Source organism: Lemur catta, chromosome 3 (genome assembly GCF_020740605.2).
Source record: "Lemur catta isolate mLemCat1 chromosome 3, mLemCat1.pri, whole genome shotgun sequence".
NCBI classification, from domain to species: Eukaryota; Metazoa; Chordata; class Mammalia; order Primates; family Lemuridae; genus Lemur; species Lemur catta.
In genome coordinates, this window is record NC_059130.1 from 28,140,740 (window position 1) to 28,163,743 (window position 23,004).

At 49.6% G+C, this 23,004-nt stretch overlaps 1 protein-coding gene and 1 long non-coding RNA gene across 11 annotated transcripts in view; one reads left to right on the forward strand and one right to left on the reverse strand.

The window, feature by feature from the left end:
* IL6R (interleukin 6 receptor) overlaps positions 1 to 23,004 on the forward strand; it is a 45,399-nt gene that overhangs the window by 454 nt on the left and 21,941 nt on the right. For 9 of the 10 annotated variants that reach the window (XR_006733844.1, XR_006733846.1, XR_006733845.1 and 6 more), the window contains exons 2-3: positions 18,825 to 19,073; positions 20,098 to 20,221. Coding sequence is in view for 5 of the 10 variants with exons in the window: in XM_045545200.1 (XP_045401156.1) it covers positions 18,825 to 19,073; positions 20,098 to 20,221 (373 nt within the window). In the remaining 5 variants the exon portion in view is untranslated. Of the gene's footprint in view, positions 1 to 9,821; positions 9,992 to 18,824; positions 19,074 to 20,097; positions 20,222 to 23,004 lie in introns of those variants that run through there. The other variant, XM_045545201.1, reaches the window with a different exon arrangement.
* Positions 1,671 to 10,380, reverse strand: LOC123634026. The gene is made up of 3 exons (XR_006733849.1): positions 10,294 to 10,380; positions 9,907 to 10,004; positions 1,671 to 1,960 (listed from the first exon to the last, which is right to left on the reverse strand). It is a non-coding gene; the product is annotated as an uncharacterized LOC123634026 (long non-coding RNA).

A 23,004-nucleotide genomic window follows, 5' to 3' on the forward strand; every position in this document is an offset into this window, starting at 1 on the left:
GGGCTGACCCAGCTGTGGGAACGCGGGCAGTCGCTCTTGCGCTCCTTGCTGCGTCCCGTACCCTTGGCCAGGAGCTCCCTGCGGTCAGTGACTAGGACTTGGTGTGTTCTCGGAAACCGACTCCTGTGTCTCCTTCCCAGTGTCCCCATGGGGCTTTATGTAACTGGGTCCCACGTTGCTCCAAGGGGAGATGCCCGAGAGGGCACGCCTTAGCAGGGCGGTGTTCCAGCTTGGGACAGCCTTTGCACCAGCGCCTCTCTCCTCCCTCCGCTTTGGGGGGCCGCCTCGCCTGGTTCTCCCCCCACCCCTGCGGGGTGCATGACAGTGCCCTGACTGTGAAGGGACTTGACATCATGGGCGCTGAGTCACAGATCCTCCCGCTGCACGGACTCACTTCGGCAGGCAAGAGCTCTGACAAGCGGAGCGCCCCAGTCCTAGGAGTTTAAGTGGGGAGCCTGGCAAGGGATTAGGACTTTCTTGGGGTGGCACGCGCTGGACTCCCCTTGCAGAGGAAAGAAGGAGGGGTGAGGAAGAGCGCAGGGGGCACTTGTTGCTCCTGTTGACTGTAATCTGTGCCCGGCAGCCCGTCCTTCCTATGGGCTCTGGCCGCGTGCCCGGCTGCATGTCTCCTCTCTCCTCTGCAGGAGCTGGGGTTTATTTTAGGGTCTGAGAGCTTCCTTGAGGACACAGCAGAAGACAAAGGGGCAGCCAGCAGGCTTCTAGAACAGATGATTGGGGAGACCAAAGGCTCTGGCTTTCACTGCTAGACCACACTGCACTGGGGCCCTGGGTGAACACTCAATTTGATCTCTCAGTCTGGGAAGGTAACTTTCTACAGCTACAGGCTGGGCTGGAGTGCCCACGGCTCTCTTGCATTCTGGATGGTTGTGGTCTTTTCCATTGGAAAAGAAAAGAAAGGGATTCCTTTTTCAATATACATTTATAACTCCTGCCAGTAACAGCCACTGTTGATTGAGATCACCTGTGCTTTACACATGTTTTCTCATCCTCCACTGTATCTACATATAACTTCGCTCAAAAGAGGAGACCGAGGTTCAGAGAGGTTGGGACAGGAAGTTGTCAGGTCCTGTTGGTGAAGGCCCACCCCTCCCATGGCTCCGAGCTCCAGTGAGGCAGATCCCTAAGGCTCCCAAATGTAGAACTAGACCAGCAGGCAGAGCTGGGGTTGTCTGGGGCCTCATCTGGCTGAATGCTGGGACAGAAGAGACTGAGGGAGGGGAAGTGAAGGCCCGGGCCTGCCCATGATGGTGTCAGAAGGATGGCAGGCAGGTTTGAGGCCTTGGTTGGTGCTCCCTTGCCTGCCTCTGTGGCTGTTCACACCATACCTCAGGGTTCCTGCCCCGGGGAGGTTACTGCTGTAGCTGCCACTTCTTTTTGCTCCTGAGTGATTGCAAGGCACTTCGAAGGCAGCCAGTTGCAGTCAGTTCTCCGTTTCCCTGGTGCTCAGGAAGGATGGGCAAGGTGGTCCCATGGCCTGGACAGCCTGTGAAAGGCAGAACTGAGAATTTGGGGAGGAAGTGAAAGCCCTCCCAACTCAGAAGGAAAACGCAGAGAAGTAGAAATACCCAGCTTCTCTCCCACACCCCCTCAGACTCAGCTCATAAACTGGAGAGTAAAAATAAAGAAATCGTACAGGAAGCATGGAGCAAATGACTGTGACATGTTTCGTTTTAGAGAAGTGAGGAGCAGAGGGGGTAGCAGAGGCTGGAGCTGGCTGAGAGGGGAAATCCGTGGGCTCGTGGGCTGTGGGGGTCTCGTAGCCGGGAGGCATGTCTTCCATCAGTCGCTGTCCACATGTCCAGGAGCTGCTGGGACTCCTCAAGGGTGCCCGCTGGCTAAAGGCCTGGACTAGCTGGGACTTAGGCTTCTTCCAGCTCCAGCACTCTAGGTGCTGGGCGTGGAAGCCTTGAACTTGGGTGACTCAAGTTCCTTCTTACTTCTGCAATACAAGAAAATACACAAAACAAGTACGTACACCTTTAAATATCTTAAAGTCCTGTCTCAACTTATGAATTTCCCTCTAGGGCAACCTCTTTCTGCCTCTAACACCTATATGCATTCCTAGCCTCACCCCAAATCAGCCTTTCTCAGAAGGATAGTTCTGAGTCTAGTATCAGATTTGGCATATTTTTTGGCGGGGAGAGCTTGATAAAAAATACTGGTTCTTGGTCCCTACCCTAGGTTTACTAAATAGGAATACTGAGCAGTGGGGCCTGGGAAAATGTCCTTTTTGACAAACTGTCCCTTGTGATTCCTAGACACTGTCAGGTCGGGAGGACCTCTGCCTACTTTGTGTGATTGAGGAACTGAATGAAGGCCCTCCCCCATAGGGCTTTCGGTCACAGAGATCTCTCCTCACTTTGGCTCTGCGCCTTGTTTATTCATTGCAGCAAACATTTGTTAAGTCTGCGCAAAGCCTATGAGGTCTGCGTGGCATCAGCCACACAGACTCCACCCTAAAAAGAGCCTGAAAATGGTCAAGTGTAAATCCTGAGAAGGACTGAGAAAACCCAGACTCCGGCCTGGCCCAACTACCTGGGGACAAATTGTCGGGGCTGTAGGATGTGGTCAGAGAGAGGAAGCTCCTTTGTTGAGGACCCAGATCCCGGGGCACACTGACCCTGACTACATTACCTCATGTGGGATCCTCAGCAAACTGGGGAAACAAATACTCTGCTCTCTGGGTGTTTGTAAGGGTCATACAAAGTAAGCTCACTGCCCACTGCTGTAAATAGGCACCCCTTCCCTCCTCTCCCCCATTCCTGTCCCACCAGGCCTGTGTGCCCCAGACGTAGCAGCGAGAGCATTCCCAGTCACTGAATGTAAGCTAAGTCTAAAGCTGTGCTCTCCAATATGGCAGCCATTAGCCATGTGTGACTATTTAAATGTAAATTAATTAAAGTAAAATCAAATTAAAAATTTAGTTCCTTAGTTGCTATAATCACATTTCAAGTGCTCAACAGCCACCATGGCTAGAGGCTGCTGTTCTGGACGTTGCAGACACAGAGCATTTCCGTCCTCACAGATGGCTCTACCGGACAGCACAGGGCTAGAGCACTCACCGGTTTCGTCAGAGGTTTTCTGTCACCCCTTCCTTTATCCCTCCCCACCTTCCCCTCTGCTCCCCGGCCCCCAGCTTATTCTGTGCAAGAGATGGCTAAGGCTTCGGAGCTAGACAATCTCTGTCCTGCCCTGCCACATGAAAGTGATGTGACCTTGGGCAAGTGGTTTAATTGTTCTGAGACTCAGTGTTAGTGTACTAGAAAATATAAATAATTATACTACCTCACAGAGTGGTTATGAAGATTAAAGGAACTAAGTAGGATATTAAACAGAGTGTTTAGAAAAGTCCCTAGTCTAGAACAAGTGCTTAAATAAGTGTGGCTAATCATTCATTCATTCCAGAAATTTATTTTGAGCCCCTGCTCTGTTCTAGGTCTATTCTGACAGCTGGAGATACAACAGTGAACAACACATACAGAAACCCCTGGCTTATTTGAGCTTCCTTCTAGTTGGGGGGGACAATTAGTAGGATGTAAATTAAACATGTGGCACGCCTAGCTAGCGACTAGTAGTGCTAAGGAGGGAAAATGAAGCAGGGGAGGGAGACAGGCATCGTGCATGTTTGCTGGGGGTGAGAGTGGCTGGGGGAATTGGTGTTTTAGATGGGAGGCCAGGGAAGGCCTCACTGACAAGATAATACTGGAATGGAGGCCTGAAGGAAATATAAAAATATTTAAGGATTCCCTGTACTCCAGTCTTGGGCAGGAAAATCCCTGCCTCCTCTTTGACAATCTGTACTACCGGAGGGTCTGTTATATCCTGGAGCAGAAGGCTCTGTGGGGACACATGGATGTCCCCTGCCCTGGAGAAGTTTGAGGTGTCTCTGGGGAGACGAGTCCCCTGCCTTGCAGCCCTTTGGACTCCAGCTGAACCTAGAAGTGCTAAATGTCATGTCAATACTGCAAGTGAGACCCCTGAGGGCTGGAGTGGCAAGGGGAAGCTGGCACAGAAAGGCTCTTAACCCTCAGAGCCTGTGGAGTTTCTTTCGGGAGTTAATCTGTGTGCTTTACTGTCTCCTCTTGCCTTGAGATCTGCAGAGATAGAAAGTCTCCAACACAGTGAGGCTTTTCTGCCACTGGGTTCAGGCCTGACTTTGGCTGACCCTCAGGAGCCTCCCCCGACTCCCTCGAGTCCCTTGCCAGCTCCACCTGGTGGCTTCTACCCTTTAGCAGTGTGCCCCAGGGCCCTGCATCCAGGCTGTCCCCCCAGCACCTGTTCTCTGAACCAGTTCCCACTCCACTTCCCAACCTCCTTTTTCAAAAAGCTTCCTCTGGTTTTCCCTCTCTCTACGATGGTATGAGAATTGCTACCATTTAGTGAGTGTCTGTCAACTGTGTACAAGTAACTGTGCCAGGTCTTTGGCATCTGTGATCTCATTGGCTCCTCACAGCAGCCTCAGGTGAGAGGAGTGCTGGCCTTATTGCCTAGATGGGGGGCTGCAGGACAGGATCAGAGGTCAGTTTTGCACACATGGAAACTGAGATGTCTACTAGACAACCAAGCCAGGATGCTGAGAAACAGCTGGATGCAGGAGTCAGGTTTGGGAATGAGAACTGAGCTTGACATATGAATTTGGGAGTCATCTGCAGGTAGATACGATTTCAAGCCTTGAGAGTGGCTGAATCACCTTGGGTGAGAATGTCAACAGAGAAGAGGCTCAGGGCTTGAGCCTTGGGGCACACCAGCCTTCTGAAACTGGAGGAGGACAGACCAGCGAGGGAGACCAAGAATTCGAGGTCAGTGAAGTAGCAGAAAAATCAGGAGAGGTTGAGTCCTGAAAACCAAGTGGGGACGGTGTATTCAAGAGAAGGGAGCAACTGATATCAAATACTGCTGGGAGGTCAGGAAGAGGATGGCTGGGACTTGACCAGAGGGTTTAGCAATAGGCAGGCCACTGGTGGTGACCTTGATGGGAGGAATTTTGGTGAAATAGCAAGGGCCAAAGGATGGTGGGAGTGGATTCAAGAGAGAACAGGAGGAAGAAAATTGGAGACAGTAGGTATAGGCAACTCTTGAAGAGTTTAGCTGTAAAGAGGAGTAAAGAGAAAAGGTTTATCCGATGGGGTTAAAAAAAAAAGACAGTAGTAAAGAAATAGAGTGCATTTGTTGGCTGGAGAAGTAGGATCAACAAAAAGGAGTTGTGTTTTTTTTTTGAGACAGGGTCTCACTCTGTCACCCAGGCTGGAGTGCAGTGGTGCAACCATAGCTCACTGTAACCTTGAACTCCTCTGCTCAAGCAATCCTCCCTCCTCAACCTCTCGAGTACCTGGGACTACAGGCGTGTGCCACTATGGCCTACTAATTTTTAAATATTTTGTAGAGACAGGGTCTTGCTATGTTGCCCAGGTTTGTCCTGGACTCCTGGGCTCAAGTGATCCTTCCACCTTGGCCTCTCAAAGTGCTGGGATTACAGGCATGAGGCACCAAAGGGAATTTTTAAAAGATGAGTGGAATGTCAGCATGTTTACATGCCGATGGAAATGATCTAGTAGAGACCAAAAAATTGATAGCGAGAGGTGAGGATTGCTGAAATGATGTCCTTGAGTAGGCAAGAGGAAACTGAGGCTCAGAGAGGTTAATTATCTTGTTCAAGAAAACACAGGAAGGAAGTGAGACAGGGTTTCAAACCTTGCTCTTTCCACTATAACATATGTGTTGCCAACAACCCACCCTTCGCAAGGCACAAGGATGGCAAGGTCATCCTCTTTCTTTCCAGTGTCCTCATTAGAGACCCACCAACACTATACCTATTGGTGTGACAGAGATAGCCCCCTCTTGCCCCAGGAAGTGCCCACTGTCCTCTTCTTCGCATTGAAGAATACCAAAGGCTGGCTGGGCTCTGTGGCTCACGCCTATAATCCGAACACTCTGGGAGGCCGAGGAGGGAGGACCACTTGAGATCAGGAGTTTGAGAAAAGCCGAAGCAAGAGTGAGACCCTGTCACCATTAAAAAATAAAAAAAAAATTAGCCAGGTGTGGTGGTGCATGCCTGTAGTCCCAGCTATTCGGGAGGCTGAGGCAGGAGAATTGTTTGAGCCCAGGAGTTTGAGGTTGCTGTGAGCTAGGCTGACGCCACGGCACGCTAGCCCAGGCAACAGAGTGAGACTGTGTCTCCAAAAAAAGAAAAAAACCCGAGAATACCAAAGGCCATTGTATGTTTAAGCAGTTGCACTGTGGCCCTCTCCTTCCACTACCCCAATAGCCATAATGGGAAGTGTTTTGTAACCATACATCACTATAAATGTGTTTTCTCTGTCTCTGAGAGAGGCAGCTGGTGTAGCAAAGAGAAAACAGCTTTGGGGTCAGGCAATCCAGGCCTGTCTCCTGTGCTACCCTCTTAACCAGCTAGGGGACCTTTGGGCAAGTCACTTCAAGCCTTCAAATGTAAAATACTTTTTGAGGCTGTAACAAACAGAAGTGGATGCTTGATAAATGTTATTGATCCTAAGAGCCTGTTTTGATGGGAGGAGGGGGAGGCTATTATATGAGGACATTTTTGCAGAAAAGGGGAAAGAGGCACTAATGCAGTGGGAATAATAATTACAATTGCTCACTTTTTTGAGAGATTAGTTGTGTTCTGAAAATAGTGCTAAGGTGTTTACATTAATTATCTAAGGTAATCCTCACAACAACATTTGAAATAGCTATGATTATTATTTCCATTTTATGGATGGGAAAAGTGAGGCCTAGGAGGTTGAGAAACTAGCCTGAGGTCACACAGCTAGTGAGCTACTTACCTAGCTACTAAAGTATGTATGAATCCTGGGCTTGAACTCTTGGCCATTGCACCTAGTGGACTAGGAAAGAGTTAACTTATTTCTACTAAACAAAGAACTTATTGTTTTATTTTCTTTTTAGTATTTCATTATATGGATATACTGAGTTTATTTATCTGGTCCTTTTTTTTTTTTGAGACAGGGTCTTGCTCTGTGGCCCTGGCTAGAGTGCAGTGGCGTCATCATAGCTCACTGCAACCTCAAACTCCTGGGCTTAAATAATCTGCCTGTGTCAGCCTCCCAAGTAGCTGGGACTACAGGTACATGCCACCATGCCCAGCTAATTTTTTCTATTTTTTGTAGAGATGTGGTCTTGCTCTTGCTCAGGCTGGTCTTGAACTCTTGGTCACAAGCAATCCTCCCACCTCTGCCTTCCAGAGTGCTAGGGTTATAGGTGCAAGCCACCTTGCCTGGCCCCTGGTCCCTTTTTGATGGACATTTGGTTGATTCTCATGTTGCTAATACAGACAGTGCTGTGGGGAATAACTTTGCATATTCCTCAAGTACACCTGCAGAATAACTTCCTTGAAGGGGAATTGATAGGTCGAGGGACATGTAATTTGTCGTTTTGAGAGAGACTGGAAGTACCAATTTATACTCCCAGTAGCAATGTGAGAATGCCTGTGTCCCCACACCCTTGCCATAGTGTATTATTAACCTGGTATCTACACTGAAAACGGTATTCGTGTGGCATTAATTTGCATTTATCTTATCTGAGTGAGATTGTGTGGCTTTTGCCATGTGTAACATACATTTGCATAATCTATTTCTATGACTTATCTGTTCTTGGTCATTGCTCTTTTTTTATTGGGTCACTGATCTCATTGTTTGCAGGAGCTCTTAACATATTAAAGAATCTAGTCCTCTGTGATTTGAGTTGTATATTTTTCCAGTTTGTAATTTGTCTTTTGACTGTTTTTGGTGGTGGTGGGTTTTTGCCATGTAGATTTTTTTTATTGTAGTTGAATTTTATTAGTCTCTTTTATAGATTTTAGGTTTTGTGTCATACTTAATAAGATCCTCCCCATGCTCATATTATTTTAAAAGATTCTCCTTTTTTATGGTACTTTAAAGAGTTTTACAAATTTAAATATTTGATCCATTTTGAATTTATCATGGAGTGGGGTATGAGGTCTGGCCCCAACTTTTTTTTTTTTTCCAGTTGTAACCTGACATCCTTTTACAGTTTATTGAACAATCCATCTTTCCCCCACTTATCTTAAAAGTTACCTTTGAAACCTACCAAATTCCTGTATACTTGGGTTTGTATGGCCTCTTGGCATAGTGAGTAGTTAAAAGCATAAATTCTCAGGCCCAATTAACTGGATTTGAATCCAGGCTATCCCTAATTATCTATATAACCTCAGCCTCCTCTTCTGTCAGAGAGATTGTTGGGAAGATCAAGTTGGTTGATCCATGCAGCACATTTAGAATAGTGCCTGTATGTAGTAAGCACTCAGACTCAGTAGGCTATTTTTTTAAAAAGTTGCAAAATACACATAAAATTTATCATCTTAACCATTTTAAAGCATAAAGCTGAATAGTGCAGACTAAGCTATTTTTGATTTTTATTATTTCTGAACTTTCTAGTCTCTTCTATAGTTTTGTGTCTCTATTCATGTGCTAGTACCACACTGTTTTAATTACTGTAGCTCTATAATGTGCTTTAAAGTAGGACTAATCTCCCTCTCATTTCTTCTGCTTTTTCAGAATTTTCCTGGCTATCCTTGCTTACCTACTTTTTCCATCTGAAGTTTAGAATCAACTTGTCTAATTAAAAAAAGAAGTCCTATTGGTATTTTTATTAGGATCAAGTAAACTTAGAGATTGATTAGGGAGCACCGACATATTTATGATGCTGAGTCTTTCTCGGAACGTGATAGGCCTGATGGGACTTATTTACAGCTGGAGGACGAGCTGGGGCAGGAGAGCCAGACACCCAGGCTTCACTGGGTGGAGATGTGCCTATTACACTTCCCTTCACAACTGTGGCAGTGTGTGCGAGTGTGTGCATGTGTGCACACAAGCTCTGGGCACATGGGGGTGGGGGGATGGGCCTGAGCTCAGCGGCGGTAGGGGTGCGGGAGCGGGGACTGTGGGGCCTGTACGAAAAGCGCTCTGGCAGCGTCCCATACCTACGGAACAGCATGAACCTGACGCTTGATGAGTTTCGCAAACAGAACGCACACAGAACTCACAGAACCGCAGAACCGCCACTCAGAGTGAGAAGGGAATGGCACCACCTCACTAGCCTCTCCCTGCCCTTCTTAGTCGCTCCCTGCCCGCCTCCACCAGGACTGTTTAAATCTTGAGCTTTGCTTCCTCTTGTCTAAAGGGTGGGGGAGGGAAGCTGAGAGCAGGGTGGTGGCGGGTAGATACGGTTTGGGATGGGATGGTGGGCCATGCATCAGGCCCCTTCCTGTGGCCGCCCTCCCCCACCTTCCAGAAGCACCTAAGAAACCCTGACTGTGGGCCCGGCTCCTGGTTAGACTCCTAGGCCACCTTCAGGTAGGGGAGACAGGCAGAGGACCACACCTGAACGTGGACGGAGGGTCCCAGAGCCCCAGCTCCAGTCCTGGCTGTGCTACCCGCTGCCTGCCTGGCTCCTGGGCCTCGGTTCCCTGGTTCCCTCGCCTACAAGAAGGAGCGGGTTGGTCTGAATTGCCCCGAGGGCCTCACTGCCTTAACTCGGTGATCCTGTCTCCTTATCTCAGCTCCTCCCTGGCTGGAGCTCCTCCTCACCCCCTATCTGGACCAAAGTCCTGTGTGTGTCCCTCTCTGGGTGTCGTGCCTTTCTCCAGTCCTGCCTTTAATCTCTTATTTCTGGGTCTGCTGCTGGGATTAGGTGGGAGTGGGGGGAGTTGGATTATTGGCTCTCCTTAGTTATCTTTTCCTCTAATTAGTTTATGATCTCTAACCCAGGCTAGACTTTCCTGGATGGGGCCAGGTGATTATCTCTGACTCTGCCGGGGGAGGATTATGTGTTTTCTTCCCCAGGAGTTGGTCACACTCCCACACGGGTCTCTGAGTCAGCATCCAGCCTTACCTTTTTATGGGGCCAAAGAAGCCTCCCTCCCAGCGGTATACGGTCCCGGTCTCGCTGTGTGGATCGGGAGGACGGCTGAGCCAAGGTAAACACCGACTCTGCCAAATACAAGACAAATACAAGCAGGTACAAGGAGTACAAATACATTAGTGGGAGAGGAGAGGGCACGGGCTGCCCAGCCAGAGCCAGTAACCCGAGAAGAGGGGCCTGGGAGCTGAGTCTGCGAGCCTGGGAGTCTTGGCTTGTCAGTTGCTTGCGGCCTGAATGGCAGCCCAGGGCACCCTCTGGGACATTAGCGAGAAATGAGTGGGCCCAGGCAGTGGGGTGAGCTGCGGAGAGCGTGGGATTCAAGGTCAGAGGGGGAGGCGCTGTTAAGCTATGACTCACACAAATGCTGCTGCTATAGGGTAGAGGGAGAAAGGTCACGGGCAAGACTCCTGACTCCCGAGACACCCCCAGGTCCCGCTAGGTTCGGCAGGCTGGCAGGAGGAGGCCACCTCCCCCTCACACACACCCCTCAAACTTCAAGTTCCCTTTCCTGGGCCTGTATGCACAGCGGAAAGGTGTGAGAAGGGCAGGGGAGGGGACAGGAAACTGGGAGACAGGGGAGATGGGGACAAGTGTAACCCAGAGAAGGGGAGTGGAGGATGGAGCATAGAGAGGTTCTCCTGGCAGAGGAGAGAGAGAGGCCTTGGCCGCACTTGCCTGGATCCAGAGCAGACTCCCTCACTCACTTGCTGTGTGAATTTGGGCAAGTTCCTTAACTTCTCTGACCTCTATTGCCTCAACGGTGAAATGGGGACAAGACTCCCTCCCTCGCAGGGTTGTTGTGAGGGGTAGAGCGCTCTTGGGTAAAACTCATTGCACAGGATGAATGTCCTAACTGGTCATGGTTTTTGTGATTATCATTACATCCGAAGTTGGGAGACCTTGGAGAATGCACGGACAGGTGACCAAGAACACTGGGGACCTGTCCTAGCCACCGTGGGCCCAAATTCTGCATTTGTTTCCATTTGGACCTGAAGCTCCCACATTCTTCTCCTGGAGACATCTCAACACCCACCTCCTTTCAGACCAAGGCCTTTATTGCTGAGAAGGGACCTTTGGTCCCTCTTGACCCCTTCTGAAACCCTGTGCCTCTGCAGCCCGAGGGGCTGAGTGAGGCTGGAAGCCTGGCTCGAGGCCAGCTGGCTCAAGCAGCCGGGACCCATGTCCCTGCTCAGAAACAGGGGCAGTGGGGTGGGATTAACAGGCACGAGCTAAGCCTGTGTCCTCGGTGGCAGGCCTGGCAGCTGGTTCACTGCTTACATAAACGGGGCCAGGAAGCTGAACTTGTTTTTGCTGGCAAGAGCAGCAACACGCTGCAAGAGAGTTGAGAAATACGTGTCTCCATGTGCGTGTTTTTCTCTGGTTATTGACATTTGCAAGTTTACTTGAAGAGGGAAAAAAGTAGAAAGACAACAAAGCTGTTTGGGTTTTTGGCATCCAACCTTAGGTCCTGAATGTGGCGAGACCCACTTCCCAGAGCTGTGCTGCAAAGTCCCAGCTCAAGGGGTGTCTGGGCTGTGGCGGGGGGCACAATGCCCCTGGGAGTGGGATCAGGGGCAGGGAGAGGTGGGATTGCTGGGATTCACTAGGACCTCACTCTCTTCTTCTTGAGGAGTGGGAGGTGAGGGAGGTTGTGGGAATTCCCTCCCCTAGAGCTGTCCGGAGAGACAGGAGTGATTGCCTGCGGGCACTGGGATGACCCGGCCATCATTCCTCTCCCAAAGTCATCAGCTATTAAAATAATGGATCCACAGATTAATTGTGTGTTTTCAAGCTGGATATTGTCTGAGACAAACAGATGTGCTTCCTGCCCTCTGAGAGCTAATGACTCGGCGTGATGGGACACTAGACCACAGGGTGGGGGCCGGTAGGGGCCTCAGATCACAATCTGAACCCTCATTTCACAGAGAGGGCGAGCGGACCCTGCCGGGTCAGTGACGTGCCCACCATTGCCTGTGAGTCATTGGCAAGACCAGGAATGGGACTCGGGTCTCCTGACAACACAGAGCTGCTTCCTCTGTGCCAGAGATGTACTTTATATTACAGAACAAATCAAGACAGACTGCATACTTGTGTCAGCCCAACCCCACCCAATTCATAGTCAGTGACTAAACGGCGACCAGCCCAGACACCAAGTGCATTTGACTGTTGAGGAAGAGCTTTGGGGAAGTTTGTTTTCAGGAGGTGATACCGCCTCCTTTTCTGATCTTAGTCCCAGGTGAGGTACTTTCTCATCCTCTCAGCAGATCCCATGTCTTCTTAGGAGACTGGGATCAAGGGTGCTCCCTCCCTGCATCTGACACTGGCCTTGGCAGGAACAAAGAAGGCTCACAGTCCTTGGGTGCCCCTTCCTCTCTCCTGCCTCTCTGCTGCTTTATGATGCACTGGGAGCTGGGAGGGGGACAGTTGGTTCACCCTCACGGTGGTTGGAAGAGAAACAGAAGGAAGCAGCAGTGTTGGCTTCTGTCCTGGGAGCTGGGGTCAGAGGTGGGGAAGGTACTGAGCCTGTACATACCTTTGATGGGGCTTCCCTCTGCCTGCAGGGTCAGGTCTGGTCCCCTTGGGGGGTGCTTATGTCCTCCATGTTCTCCCATAGGTCCCACCTCCTTCTTTATTGTGTTTCAGATACTCTGGACACTGGCTGTCCCCAGGACTTTCACTTCTTTTTTTTCGAGACAGGGTTTCTGTTGCCCAGGCTAGAGTGCAGTGGCATCATCACAGGTCACTGCAACCTCAAACTTCTGGGCTCAGGGGGTCTTCCTGCCTCAGCTTCCCAAGTAGCTGGGACTACAGGTGCATGCCACCACACCTGACTAATTTTTCCATTTTTTTTTTTTTTCTGAGACAGAGTCTCACTCAGTTGCCCAGGCTAGAGTGCCGTGGCGTCAGCCTAGCTCACAGCAACCTCGAACTCCTGAGCTCAAGCAATCCTCCTGCTTCAGCCTCCTGAGTAGCTGGGACTACAGGCATGCACCACCATGCCCCGCTAATTTTTTCTATATATTTTTAGTTGTCCAGCTAATTTCCTTCTATTTTTAGTAGAGACGGGGTCTCACTCTTGCTCAGGCTGGTCTCAAACTCCTGAGCTCAAAGGGATCCTCCCGCCTCGGCCTCCCAGAGTGCTAAAATTACAGGCACGAGCCACCATGCCTAGCCTAATTTTTCTATTTTTTGTAGAGACAGGGTCTCACTCTTCAGGCTAGTCTCGAACTCCTGGCCTCAAGCAGTCCTCCTGCCTCAGCCTCCCAGAGTGCTAGGATTACAGGCGTGAGCCACTGTGCCCAACGTGGACTTTCACTTTTTAATGCCTTAGCATATACTACTGTTCCCCCTTTATGGAATGCCCTTCCCTGTGGCTCCACTTACCAAACTCCCACTTATTTCTCAAGGTCCAAATCAAGTCTCTCTTCCCCTTTTAGAATGATTTATTCCTCGTCTCGCCTCTCTCCACGTGTTGGGGACACTTATCTCAGGGTGGCCTGTATTATAGGTAGTTTTAAGTTCTCTGCAGTGTTTTGTGGGGATTAAACAAGATTACTATATGGGAAAGGTGGAAAGGAGTGCCAGTGTGTAGTAGATATTTGATAACTGCCAGTTTTTCCCTCTGGATTAGGAACTTCTGGGCTTGCATATCACGGGTGCACAAAAATTCTTGACTTCTTAAGGTGAGGATAGGCACAGGCTTGCAGACCTGGCTTCAAATAGCTGAGCAATTACTTACGGGTAGATGCTCAGTTGTGTGCTGTTTGCTAAATGTCACGGTGCGCAGCACCAGCCATGCCTCCCCCACGCCCCCATCTTCTCCCAGGGCCTCCTGCGCAAGGCTGTCAGGCCCGGGCGGGAGTGTGCGAATGGCCGGGCCTCTCTCCCAGTAGCAGGCAGGAGTGCTCTCACCACTCCTCACCTGGTTCCTGCTGCCTCTCTCCCTTTTGGTTCTTCTCTTTCGGTCGGGGCCTACTTAGGGACAGACTCCCAGGGAACAGAGAAACGGGGACAGCGGGGAGGAATCAAGGCAGAGCCCAGGGCTGGTGTCTTGTGTTCATCAGGCCTGCAGGAGAAGGGTGGGCCGCAGGGGCAGTGACAGTGACAGCGTAGAACACAGAGCACAAGGGTGGGTGGGCGCTCTCTGGCCTGAAGGTGCTCTCAGAAGCTGCTTGTGCTGAAAAATCCACCCTCATCCCACCCCTATCCCCCAGGGTCTGTTGCTCTGTCTTATTTCCTCTTCCCTAGAAGTAAGAACTCAGTTGTGGCTGGTCTGAAAGTAGTGAGTTGTCTCACTTGATTGTTCCCTGTCAGTTACAGATTGAACTCTTTGTTCTGCTACTTCCCTCCCTTCTCACTGCTGCACTTGACTAGTCAAAAAAAAAAAAAAAAGAAAACACTCAGACCCAGGCTATGTAGCTTATTTATTAAAAAAAAAAATATATATATATATATATGTGTATATATATATAGTTTGTTCATTAAGTAATATGAGCAATTTATAGAAAATTCAAAAACTACAGAAAGATGAAGGGAAGAGAAAGAAATCATCCCTAGCACCATCATTTGGAGAGGGAGCAGAGGCACTGGGAGGCCACATCCATGAATGTCACTTCTTCTTCGAGGAAATGCTCTGAGGTTCCCCCACTGCCACCTGGTGTCCTGGGTGCTGACTCAGAGATTTGGGTTGGGAGGCAGAGGGCTGCGTGGGTGGGGAGGGGCAGTGCTGCCCATTCTGACTTTATAGCAAGTATATTTTCTGGTGGTCTTTCTTCTGTGAGCATTTATTGTGATCATTCTGCATACAGTGCTTTTATTTATTTGTTTATTTATTTTTGAGATGGGGCCTAGCTCTGTTGCCCAGGCTAGAGTGCCGTGGCGTCATCATAGCTCACAGCAACCTCAAACTCCTGGGCTCAAGGGATCCTCCTGCCTCAGCCCCCTGAGTAGCTGGGACTACAGGTGCGCACCACCATGCCCGGCTAATTTCTTTTTTATTTCTTTGTAGAGATGGGATCTAGCTATGTTGCCCAGACTGGTCTTGAACTCCTGGGCTCAAGCAATCCTCTCACCTTAGCCTCCCGCAAAGTGCTGGGATTACAGGCATGAGCCACTGCACCTGACCTGCATACAGTGTTTTTAAAAGCATAATTTACACAGTGTTGTTTACAGGTTCTAGAAGAAATATATTTTGAAGCAGAGCTGTGACAGGCAATACTTGCCAATGGGTGGTTTATAATTAATCATTCCCTATTAAAAAATAGTGACTCAGTTTCAAAGATTCAGAAAACCATTACTCAAGTTCCTTGGCAGAGGAAGTGGCCATTATGTTGCTCTCTGCAGCTCTGCTTTTGTGGAAGAGAAAAAACAAGTCTTTTTATTTGGTGTTTCTCTGAGCTGCCCAAGTACTTTGGCCATTGTTGGCGAGTGCTGGAGCAGAACAGCCCCTGCTATTGTTCGGGCTGGCCACTAAACATGGCAAGAGCTTCCATCTAAACTGGGCTGAGGGAAATGACCAGAGAGACACATTTTCTGGAACTGACAAAGGCAGAAGCAGAAGAGAGAGCTCCCTCTGGTTCCAGACTCCGAATTTCTTTCCTTGGCATCTCCTGGTTGTGAAAAGCTGGTTCCTCTGATCCCAGTGTGGGGTCTGCCCATTGCACAACGTGAGGGGGCACCACCTAGACCCCTGTGTCACCTGTGAATGGTACCCCTGGGAGTTTTCAGTGTGGAGACTCCGTCCCTGTGGGCATCTCTTAAGTGCCCTACATTAAACAAACTTGTATTAAGCACCTACTGAGTTCTCTGATGAGTGGAGAGCAGGAATTTACATTTTTGTCATGGTTGGGACCTGTACATAGTTGAAGACTGTGCCATGGGAAAGTGCCAGTGAGCAGATGAGCCGTCCGTAGTCCTTAACACTTACCTTGGACTTTCATGCAACCTGCACTTGTGTCCCTTGTGAATTGATGCTCCTAACCTGCCTTGCGAATACTGATGTCTGCTCATCAGATGGTGGAGAGATGTTGCAAGCATTGTACTGGCAGACAATTCTCTTTTGGCAGCGTCTCCATCTTTGTTCCTACAAGGTTGTAATTTGTGCATGAACTCGACGTCCATGTTAGGTTTTATTCTTATGGCTGCTTTATCAAGTGCAAAATGGAAAAGTGAAAATATTGATACAGTGATTAGAAGTGTTGGTGCATCTTCTAAACAACCTCATTCAGGCACAGGTGGAAATCAATACATGGATTGGATGTAGCAAGCTGCTGCCTCCAGCAGGTGCTCATTGGACTTACACACGTTGGACTGTGTGTTCAGTTATGAAGGAAAGGGACACATGTCACATACATGCCAAGACCAGCAGTTTCATTCTTAGGGAAGTTCTTGGCCAGTGCACCAAGAGTCACGTACAGGAAAGTTGAAGCTGGGTGTGTGTAATCTCAGCTATTCAGGAGCTGAGGCAGGAGGATCCCTTGAGCCCAAGAGTTTGAGACCAGCCAGGGCAACATAGCAAGACCCTGTCTCCAAAAAAAAAAGTTGATAGCCACACTTTTTGATTTGGCAAACCACTGGAAATGACCCCAAACCTCCTTCAGTGGGAGAATGAGAGGGCTGAACAATGGAATATTACACAGCAGTGAAAATGAATGAACTGTATCTACATGTAAATCATAGAGACATATGAATGAAAAAAGCACATTACAAAAGACTATATACAAACCATATATAAAAAGCTCAAAAATCAAGAAAAGTTAAGAAAAACTTAGGGATCCATGGTTAGTGAACCTATTTTTTAAGAGCAAGGGAGTGATAAACCCAAAATGTAACACTGTATAGGTGGGGAAGCTGGAAGATGGGGAAGCCCAGAGTGAGCTTCAGAGACAATGATCATGCTATTTTTTTAGGTTGGTGGGGGCCCCTGGGTATTTTATGCTTCATAGCTTTTATGTACATTATATATATTAATTTGCATGTGTTCAATTTATGTAATACATTGAAAAACAATGTTTGAAATATTAGAAATACATTGTCAAAGGTTATTTGTGGGAGCTGTGCTGTAGTTAGGGCTTTTTATAATGGTTTTAAGCCCTCTGGGCACAGAAATCCTCCTCTTATTGCCCTCAGTGGACTTCAACTTCTAGGGACTTGGATTTTGCTGATGTTTGGGGTGAACTGTGTGCTCTATCCTAGCCCTGCAGCAGCGAATGCAACTTCCATCTCTCAAGGGCAGGGTCTCTCTGATGCCTGATTGTGGCTTCCTCACTGGTGCCTGGCGGCTGAGGCCTCCTCCAGTGTTTGTCAAACACAGGACAGAGGGAGGGCCTTCCTTGCCCACCATGGGGGAAATGAGGCCACAGGGGTCTAAGGCACCTGCCCAAACTCGCCTGGCTGCACTGTGACAGTTCAACCAGCTTTCTCACCCAAAGTCCAGGGCTGGTGAAGAGAGAAAGCCTTAGATGACTGACTGCATCCTGGCCTTACGTCTGTCCCTTTTCTGGGGTAGCCTTGGGGTAGAAGGTCTCAGAGCGGAGAACTCTGGCTGCAAGTGGTAGAGTGAGAAGGAAGAAGGAAGGGTGTCTGTATAGGCAGGCAGGGCCCAGTGACAGGCAGAAGCTGTTTCTGCCCTTTTGATACCTATGTCCCTGGTCTCTGGACTGTGGCCAGGAGCCAGTCTGGGCTGCCAGCCTCCCCTGGCTCTGGGAGTGTTAATCTGTCTCAGAGTCACTGATCCTTACTCCCTCCTCTCTGACAGCCACCTTGGATTGGATGGGAGGAAGGACAGTCCACCAAGCATGAGATAAAAACACCTCCTCCCAAGCAAGAAGACTTTGCAGGCCATGGAGAGACACTTATGCTAGTCCTCAGTCCCAGGAGCGTGGGCGGGGAGGCGAGGTCAGGCACTCAGGCAGCTGCTGGGCCTTTCCAACATCTTTGGCCAGACTGATCGCTGCTGCTTGCTAATAGATGGTTATGCATTTGGTTTGAAGGCTCAAGTGTGCTTAACGTGAAAGTTGGTTGTGTTCCCTGGCCTCTGTTCCCTCAGCTGGTTGGACTAATTTAACAGATTGGTTAATAAATGAGTTCAAGGCTAATTTTTATCTTAGATTTTATCAATGTATAACCTACCTGTACTCAAAAAAATTTTTTTACTTGTTTCTTTAATATTCAATCTCCTTTTCCTTGAATAATAGAATAGCACACAATTTTTTTCAGTGAGCGGGGAATGCATTTGTTTTTCTTTTTCACATTCCAATTTGGTCCCTAGAATACAAACAGCATTGCCCTATGCGGTTTAATAGGTAGGTGTAGGGTACTGGAGGGAGCGTGGAACAGAGAATGGGAAGACCTGGTTCACATCCCAGCTGTGCAGCTGATGTGTTGGTGATCTTGGGCAAGTCTCCTGATTCTTCTGTGCCTCAGTTACCATCTGTAAAACAGGCATCCTACCTTGAAGACCTTGTGAGTCTGAGACTCCCTGTGTACTTGTGCACCCTGTGAGTTCCACTTGGGTGCCTGGCATTCATTCCCACGTGCATTCATCATTCATTCACACATCCATGGAGTCCACAGTGGGCCCCTGCCATGTACCAGGCAACGTTCTGGGCACTGGACCGTAGCAGACAAGACAGGTGCCTATGCTTGTGGTGCTTGGAGTCTTGAGGGGAAGAGAGACACGGAATTGATAAATACACTCCACGCAGGCAGCTGGGAGGAGAGGGCCAGGTTGCTGAGGCCCCTGGAAGCTGCTGCCTGAGTCCAGGCAGCGGGGAGGGTGGCCTGAGCCGGTTCCTGCTTAGTACTGAGGCCTCTTATGGCTTCCCAGCTCAGAATGAAGCCCCTTTCCAGGTTGCTGTGGGTTTACTGAGTGTCTTCTCCCTCTCCAGAGGTGGCAAGTGATGTGGTGACCAGCCTGCCGGGGATCAGCGTTACCCTGACCTGCCCAGGGGGAGAACCGGAAGACAATGCCACCGTTCACTGGGTGCTCAGGAATCCCGTCGTGGGCTCACACAACAACACATGGGCTGGTGTGGGAAGGAGGCTGCTGCTGAGGTCGGTGCAGCTCAGTGACTCTGGAAACTACACGTGCTACCAGGCCGGCCACCCCGCGGGGTCTGTGCACTTGCTGGTGGATGGTGAGTTGTGCCTCGGCGCTCTCGGATACGCTCCCAGGGCGGCTCCAGCGCGAGGCTCTGTGCATTCCAGACAGAGTCCCTGCCTGACCCTTTAAACGCCTGGTATTTCCTTGGCCCAAGAATTTCGGGAAAAGGCCGGCACATGTCTGCCTGGGAGAGCAGGCGCAGATTCCTGCTGGGTGGGGCATCTGGCTGAGGCACAGCGCTGTCTGGCTGGCCTTGTGAGTGAGGGCTTACGGTGGACTGGTAACAGCCTGGGCCAGAATCCTGCTCCTTCGCATACAGCTTAACTTCTCTGCCCCTGGGTTTCCTCTTTGGCAAAGTACGGTTAATTTTATTACCTTATCTTAGAGCTGTTGCAAAGAATACATATGTATGAATGTATATGTGTGTATCTCTCTCTCTCTCTCACACACACACACACACACATGGCTTAAAACTCTGCATAGCACATACTGAGCTCTCAAATGAGCTCTTCTTATTTTTAGAATTAGCAGGTTCTTGGCTCCCTCACATCTAGATAAAAAATTTCGTAGAGCCGAGGCCCTATGTGCCAAGCCCTGTGCTAAGGCACTTTCTTCCTTGTATCTCCAGGAGTCAATCCTCCCATCCCTGTGCGGGGAAAGCAGTATTATTATTATTGTCACTGTCATTATCATCAGGTAATTTTACAGATAAGGAAACTGAAGAGAGTCTGGGACTTGCCCAAGGCCACACAGCCTGGTCTGTGTGACTCCAAACCCCTCTTTTTTTTTATCCTTCTCCCTCCCCTTTAGATAAGTGGCCTGGGGTGCTTCCCTTTCCTTATCTAGAATCTGCTTCTCAGCCAACGCAAGGACTTCGGTGACCTTTAACTTCCCAGCTATAATTATATCCATGCGTGGCTGAGTTTGGCCACAGCGTCCTGGGTCAAGACTGGCTCTAGGGCTGGGCCGAGGGGCTGAGCCCAGTGCTCCCCTCGGAAGGGGGGCTTGTGCTCCAGCTCCCTGCCTGCCTCCTCACTCCTGCTGTGCTCTCCTTCCAGTTCCTCCCGAGGAGCCCCAGGTCTCATGCTTGCGGAGGAGCCCCCTCAGCAGAGTTGTTTGTGACTGGCGTCCTCGGAGCCCCCCCTCCCCGACGACCAAGGCTGTGTTGCTGGTGAAGAAGTTGTAAGTGTCTTGGGCTGGACTGTGCGTTTACGTCAGCTCCCCGCTTATGGCCCCAGAGGAACCAAGTGGCCAATCACTGGCCAGCCAGTGATTCCAGAATGTCCTCATGACAAAGTTATTCCTTTGGGAGAAGGAGGAGGGAGTGAGGTAGGGAACTGAGACTTTTTTGACTGCCATCCCCCACCCAAGCCATGCTGGCCACTGTGCTTGGAACTGCGTCCTATTGACTTAGCTATCCCAGCAGCTGCGGGAAGTGGGCGTTATTTTCCTCGGTTAACAGATGGAGAAACTGAGGTTCAGGAGATAGATTTACTTGGTTTAGGTCATCTACCCAAGTAAGTGGCTCTGCTGGGAATCCGATCCCAGCCTGATTTCATTCAAAGTCCAAAGGTTTTGGGCGTGGCTCTGAAAAAGATGCAAATGTCCCTGGGAGTGGGAAGCACAGATAGCCCATTATCAGTGTCTGGACCCTGTGAGCATATCAGCCTATCTCCATGATAAAGAGGGGAGCAGCGGGAGTCACGCCTGCCTGGGGGCCCCTGCCAGGCCCCTACACTCCACCAGAAGCCAGCAAAAAGTGTGTGTGTGGGGGGCACTGGGATGGATTCCCCATGGATGTAGAGGAGGTGGCAGATGCTGAAAACAAATGCACCTCTGCAGTTTTGCCTGTCTCCATCCCTGAGCCGAGGTCTCCTTAGCCCAGATATTTATAATTGTTCGAGCTGTCAGTCATCAGAGTACAGTAGTCCCCTCTTATCCAAAGGGGTTACGTTCCAAGACCCCCAGTGGATGTCTGAAACCTCGAATAGTACTGAACCTTATATATACTGTTTTTTTCCTATACATACATATCTATGATAAAGTTTAATTTATAAATTAGGCACAGTAAGAGATTAACAACAATAACCAATAATAAAACAGAACAATTATAACAATGAATTGTGATAGAAGCTGTGTGAATGTGGTCTCTCACCCTCTTTCAAATTGTCTTATTGCACTGTACTCACCCTTCCTGTGATGACGCGAGATGATAAAATGCCTACATGATGAGATGAAGTGACGTGGGCATTGTGGAGTAGCATTAGGCTACCATTGACCTTCCGACCATACGTCAGAAGGAGGAGCACCTACTTTGGGTGACCCTGGATCATGGAGCCACAGCAATGTCAATGTTCATGACAGATGGGCAGGTGGCATATGCAACATGGACATGCTGGACAACGGAGTGATTCGTGTCCTAGGTAGAACACAGCAGGATGGTGTGAGATTTCATCATGCTATTCAGAATGGTGCGCAATTTAAAACTTATGAATTAATTATTTTTGGAATTTTCCATTTAATATTTTCAGACCATGGTTGACCACAGGTAACCGAAACCTCAGAAAGCGAAACTGAGGATAAGGCAGGAAAAAAAAATCTCTCTCCTCAGAGTGGCTAGGTGGTCTAGCAGAAATTTGTTCTGTCCTCTGTACTGAAACGTGTAGGTTACCCACCTGTGAACGACGCAGTTGCCTTTCAAACTGCTGTCTCACACTCCAAGTCGGGAAGACCAGAAAAGCCTCACAACCCAACACTGGGTATACCTCGTTTGGGACCCAGTAGGCCTTTATCCATAGAGGGGGTTAGACAGGACAGACACAGTAGTACGCAGCGTCCCAGACCGGCTCGTGGAGAGGTTGTTCATTTCTGACACTTCACCTAGACAGCAGCATTGTTGACATTGGGAGTGGGAGAGAACAGATGTGCTCTGCTGCCAGCAACCTCAGCACTTCTCTCTGCTTTGAAGAGTCAACACGGTGCTGGGAACCTTTGAAATGAGGACAGTAGGGGTAGCCTCAGGGACCCCAGCACATTCTGAGGCCCCAGCCTTGCTCACTCATTCGTTCACAGGCCTGCGGTGAGCCTGGCGTCTGCCTTGGGCTGGGCGCTGCGCTGAGGCTGTGGGAGAGACACAGGCCAAAAAGGCCGAGCCCCTGGCCTCAAACACCACGGCCGGGGTACCCCGCCTTCTCAGTGTTGGGTGCATGGAGGGCTGGGTGGTGTTGGGGTAGGCTTCCCAGAAGCAAAGTTTGTCCCACGTGCTGGCCTCAGCTCGGGTCCAGGATTCAAACCCGAGGCAGAGGCGTGTGACTTGTCACCCCAGCGGCAGGGCAGGTGCTGACGTGGCCTCACATGGCCTCACATGCCCGCATGTGTCATAAAAGGGTGAAGCCTCAGGGTTCCTGGGCAGGTGGCATGGTGTCTGACTCACCTAGAATGTCCTCTCATCCAGAAGTCTTTTCTGGACTCGCCTGCTAGAACCCCAATAGCACTTTGTGTTTCTGGAATGGAATTTCTACTGGGTCTCCAGTCATCTGAGGGCAGATCTTTTTTGTGAGTGCCTTGAGGCCAGGGTGGGGCCTCTCTTGTTCTATTTCTGCGTCCTCCACAGCACAGGGACACAGGCCCTGGCAGGAAGCCAGAGCTTGCCCCTAGCGATGCCTCAGGGACCTGCTGGGCCCTCTCGGCCAGCACCTCTCACCCCTCTGTGCCAGGCGCTAGGCTAGATGTTTTACATATATATGTAAATCCAGCTAGTTTCCTTGTCTCTAAATTTTACACATATTTTTCAACTAATCTTAACAGAACTCTTATGAGGTAGGCACTATTAATATTCCCATTTTCAAATGAGAAAGCAGACTCAGAAGGTGAATAACTTACTCAAAATCAGAAAAGCTAATACGAGCTAGTAAGTCTGGAGCTGGGATTCAACGCCGGGGTGAGACGTCAGAGCCTGACCTTCT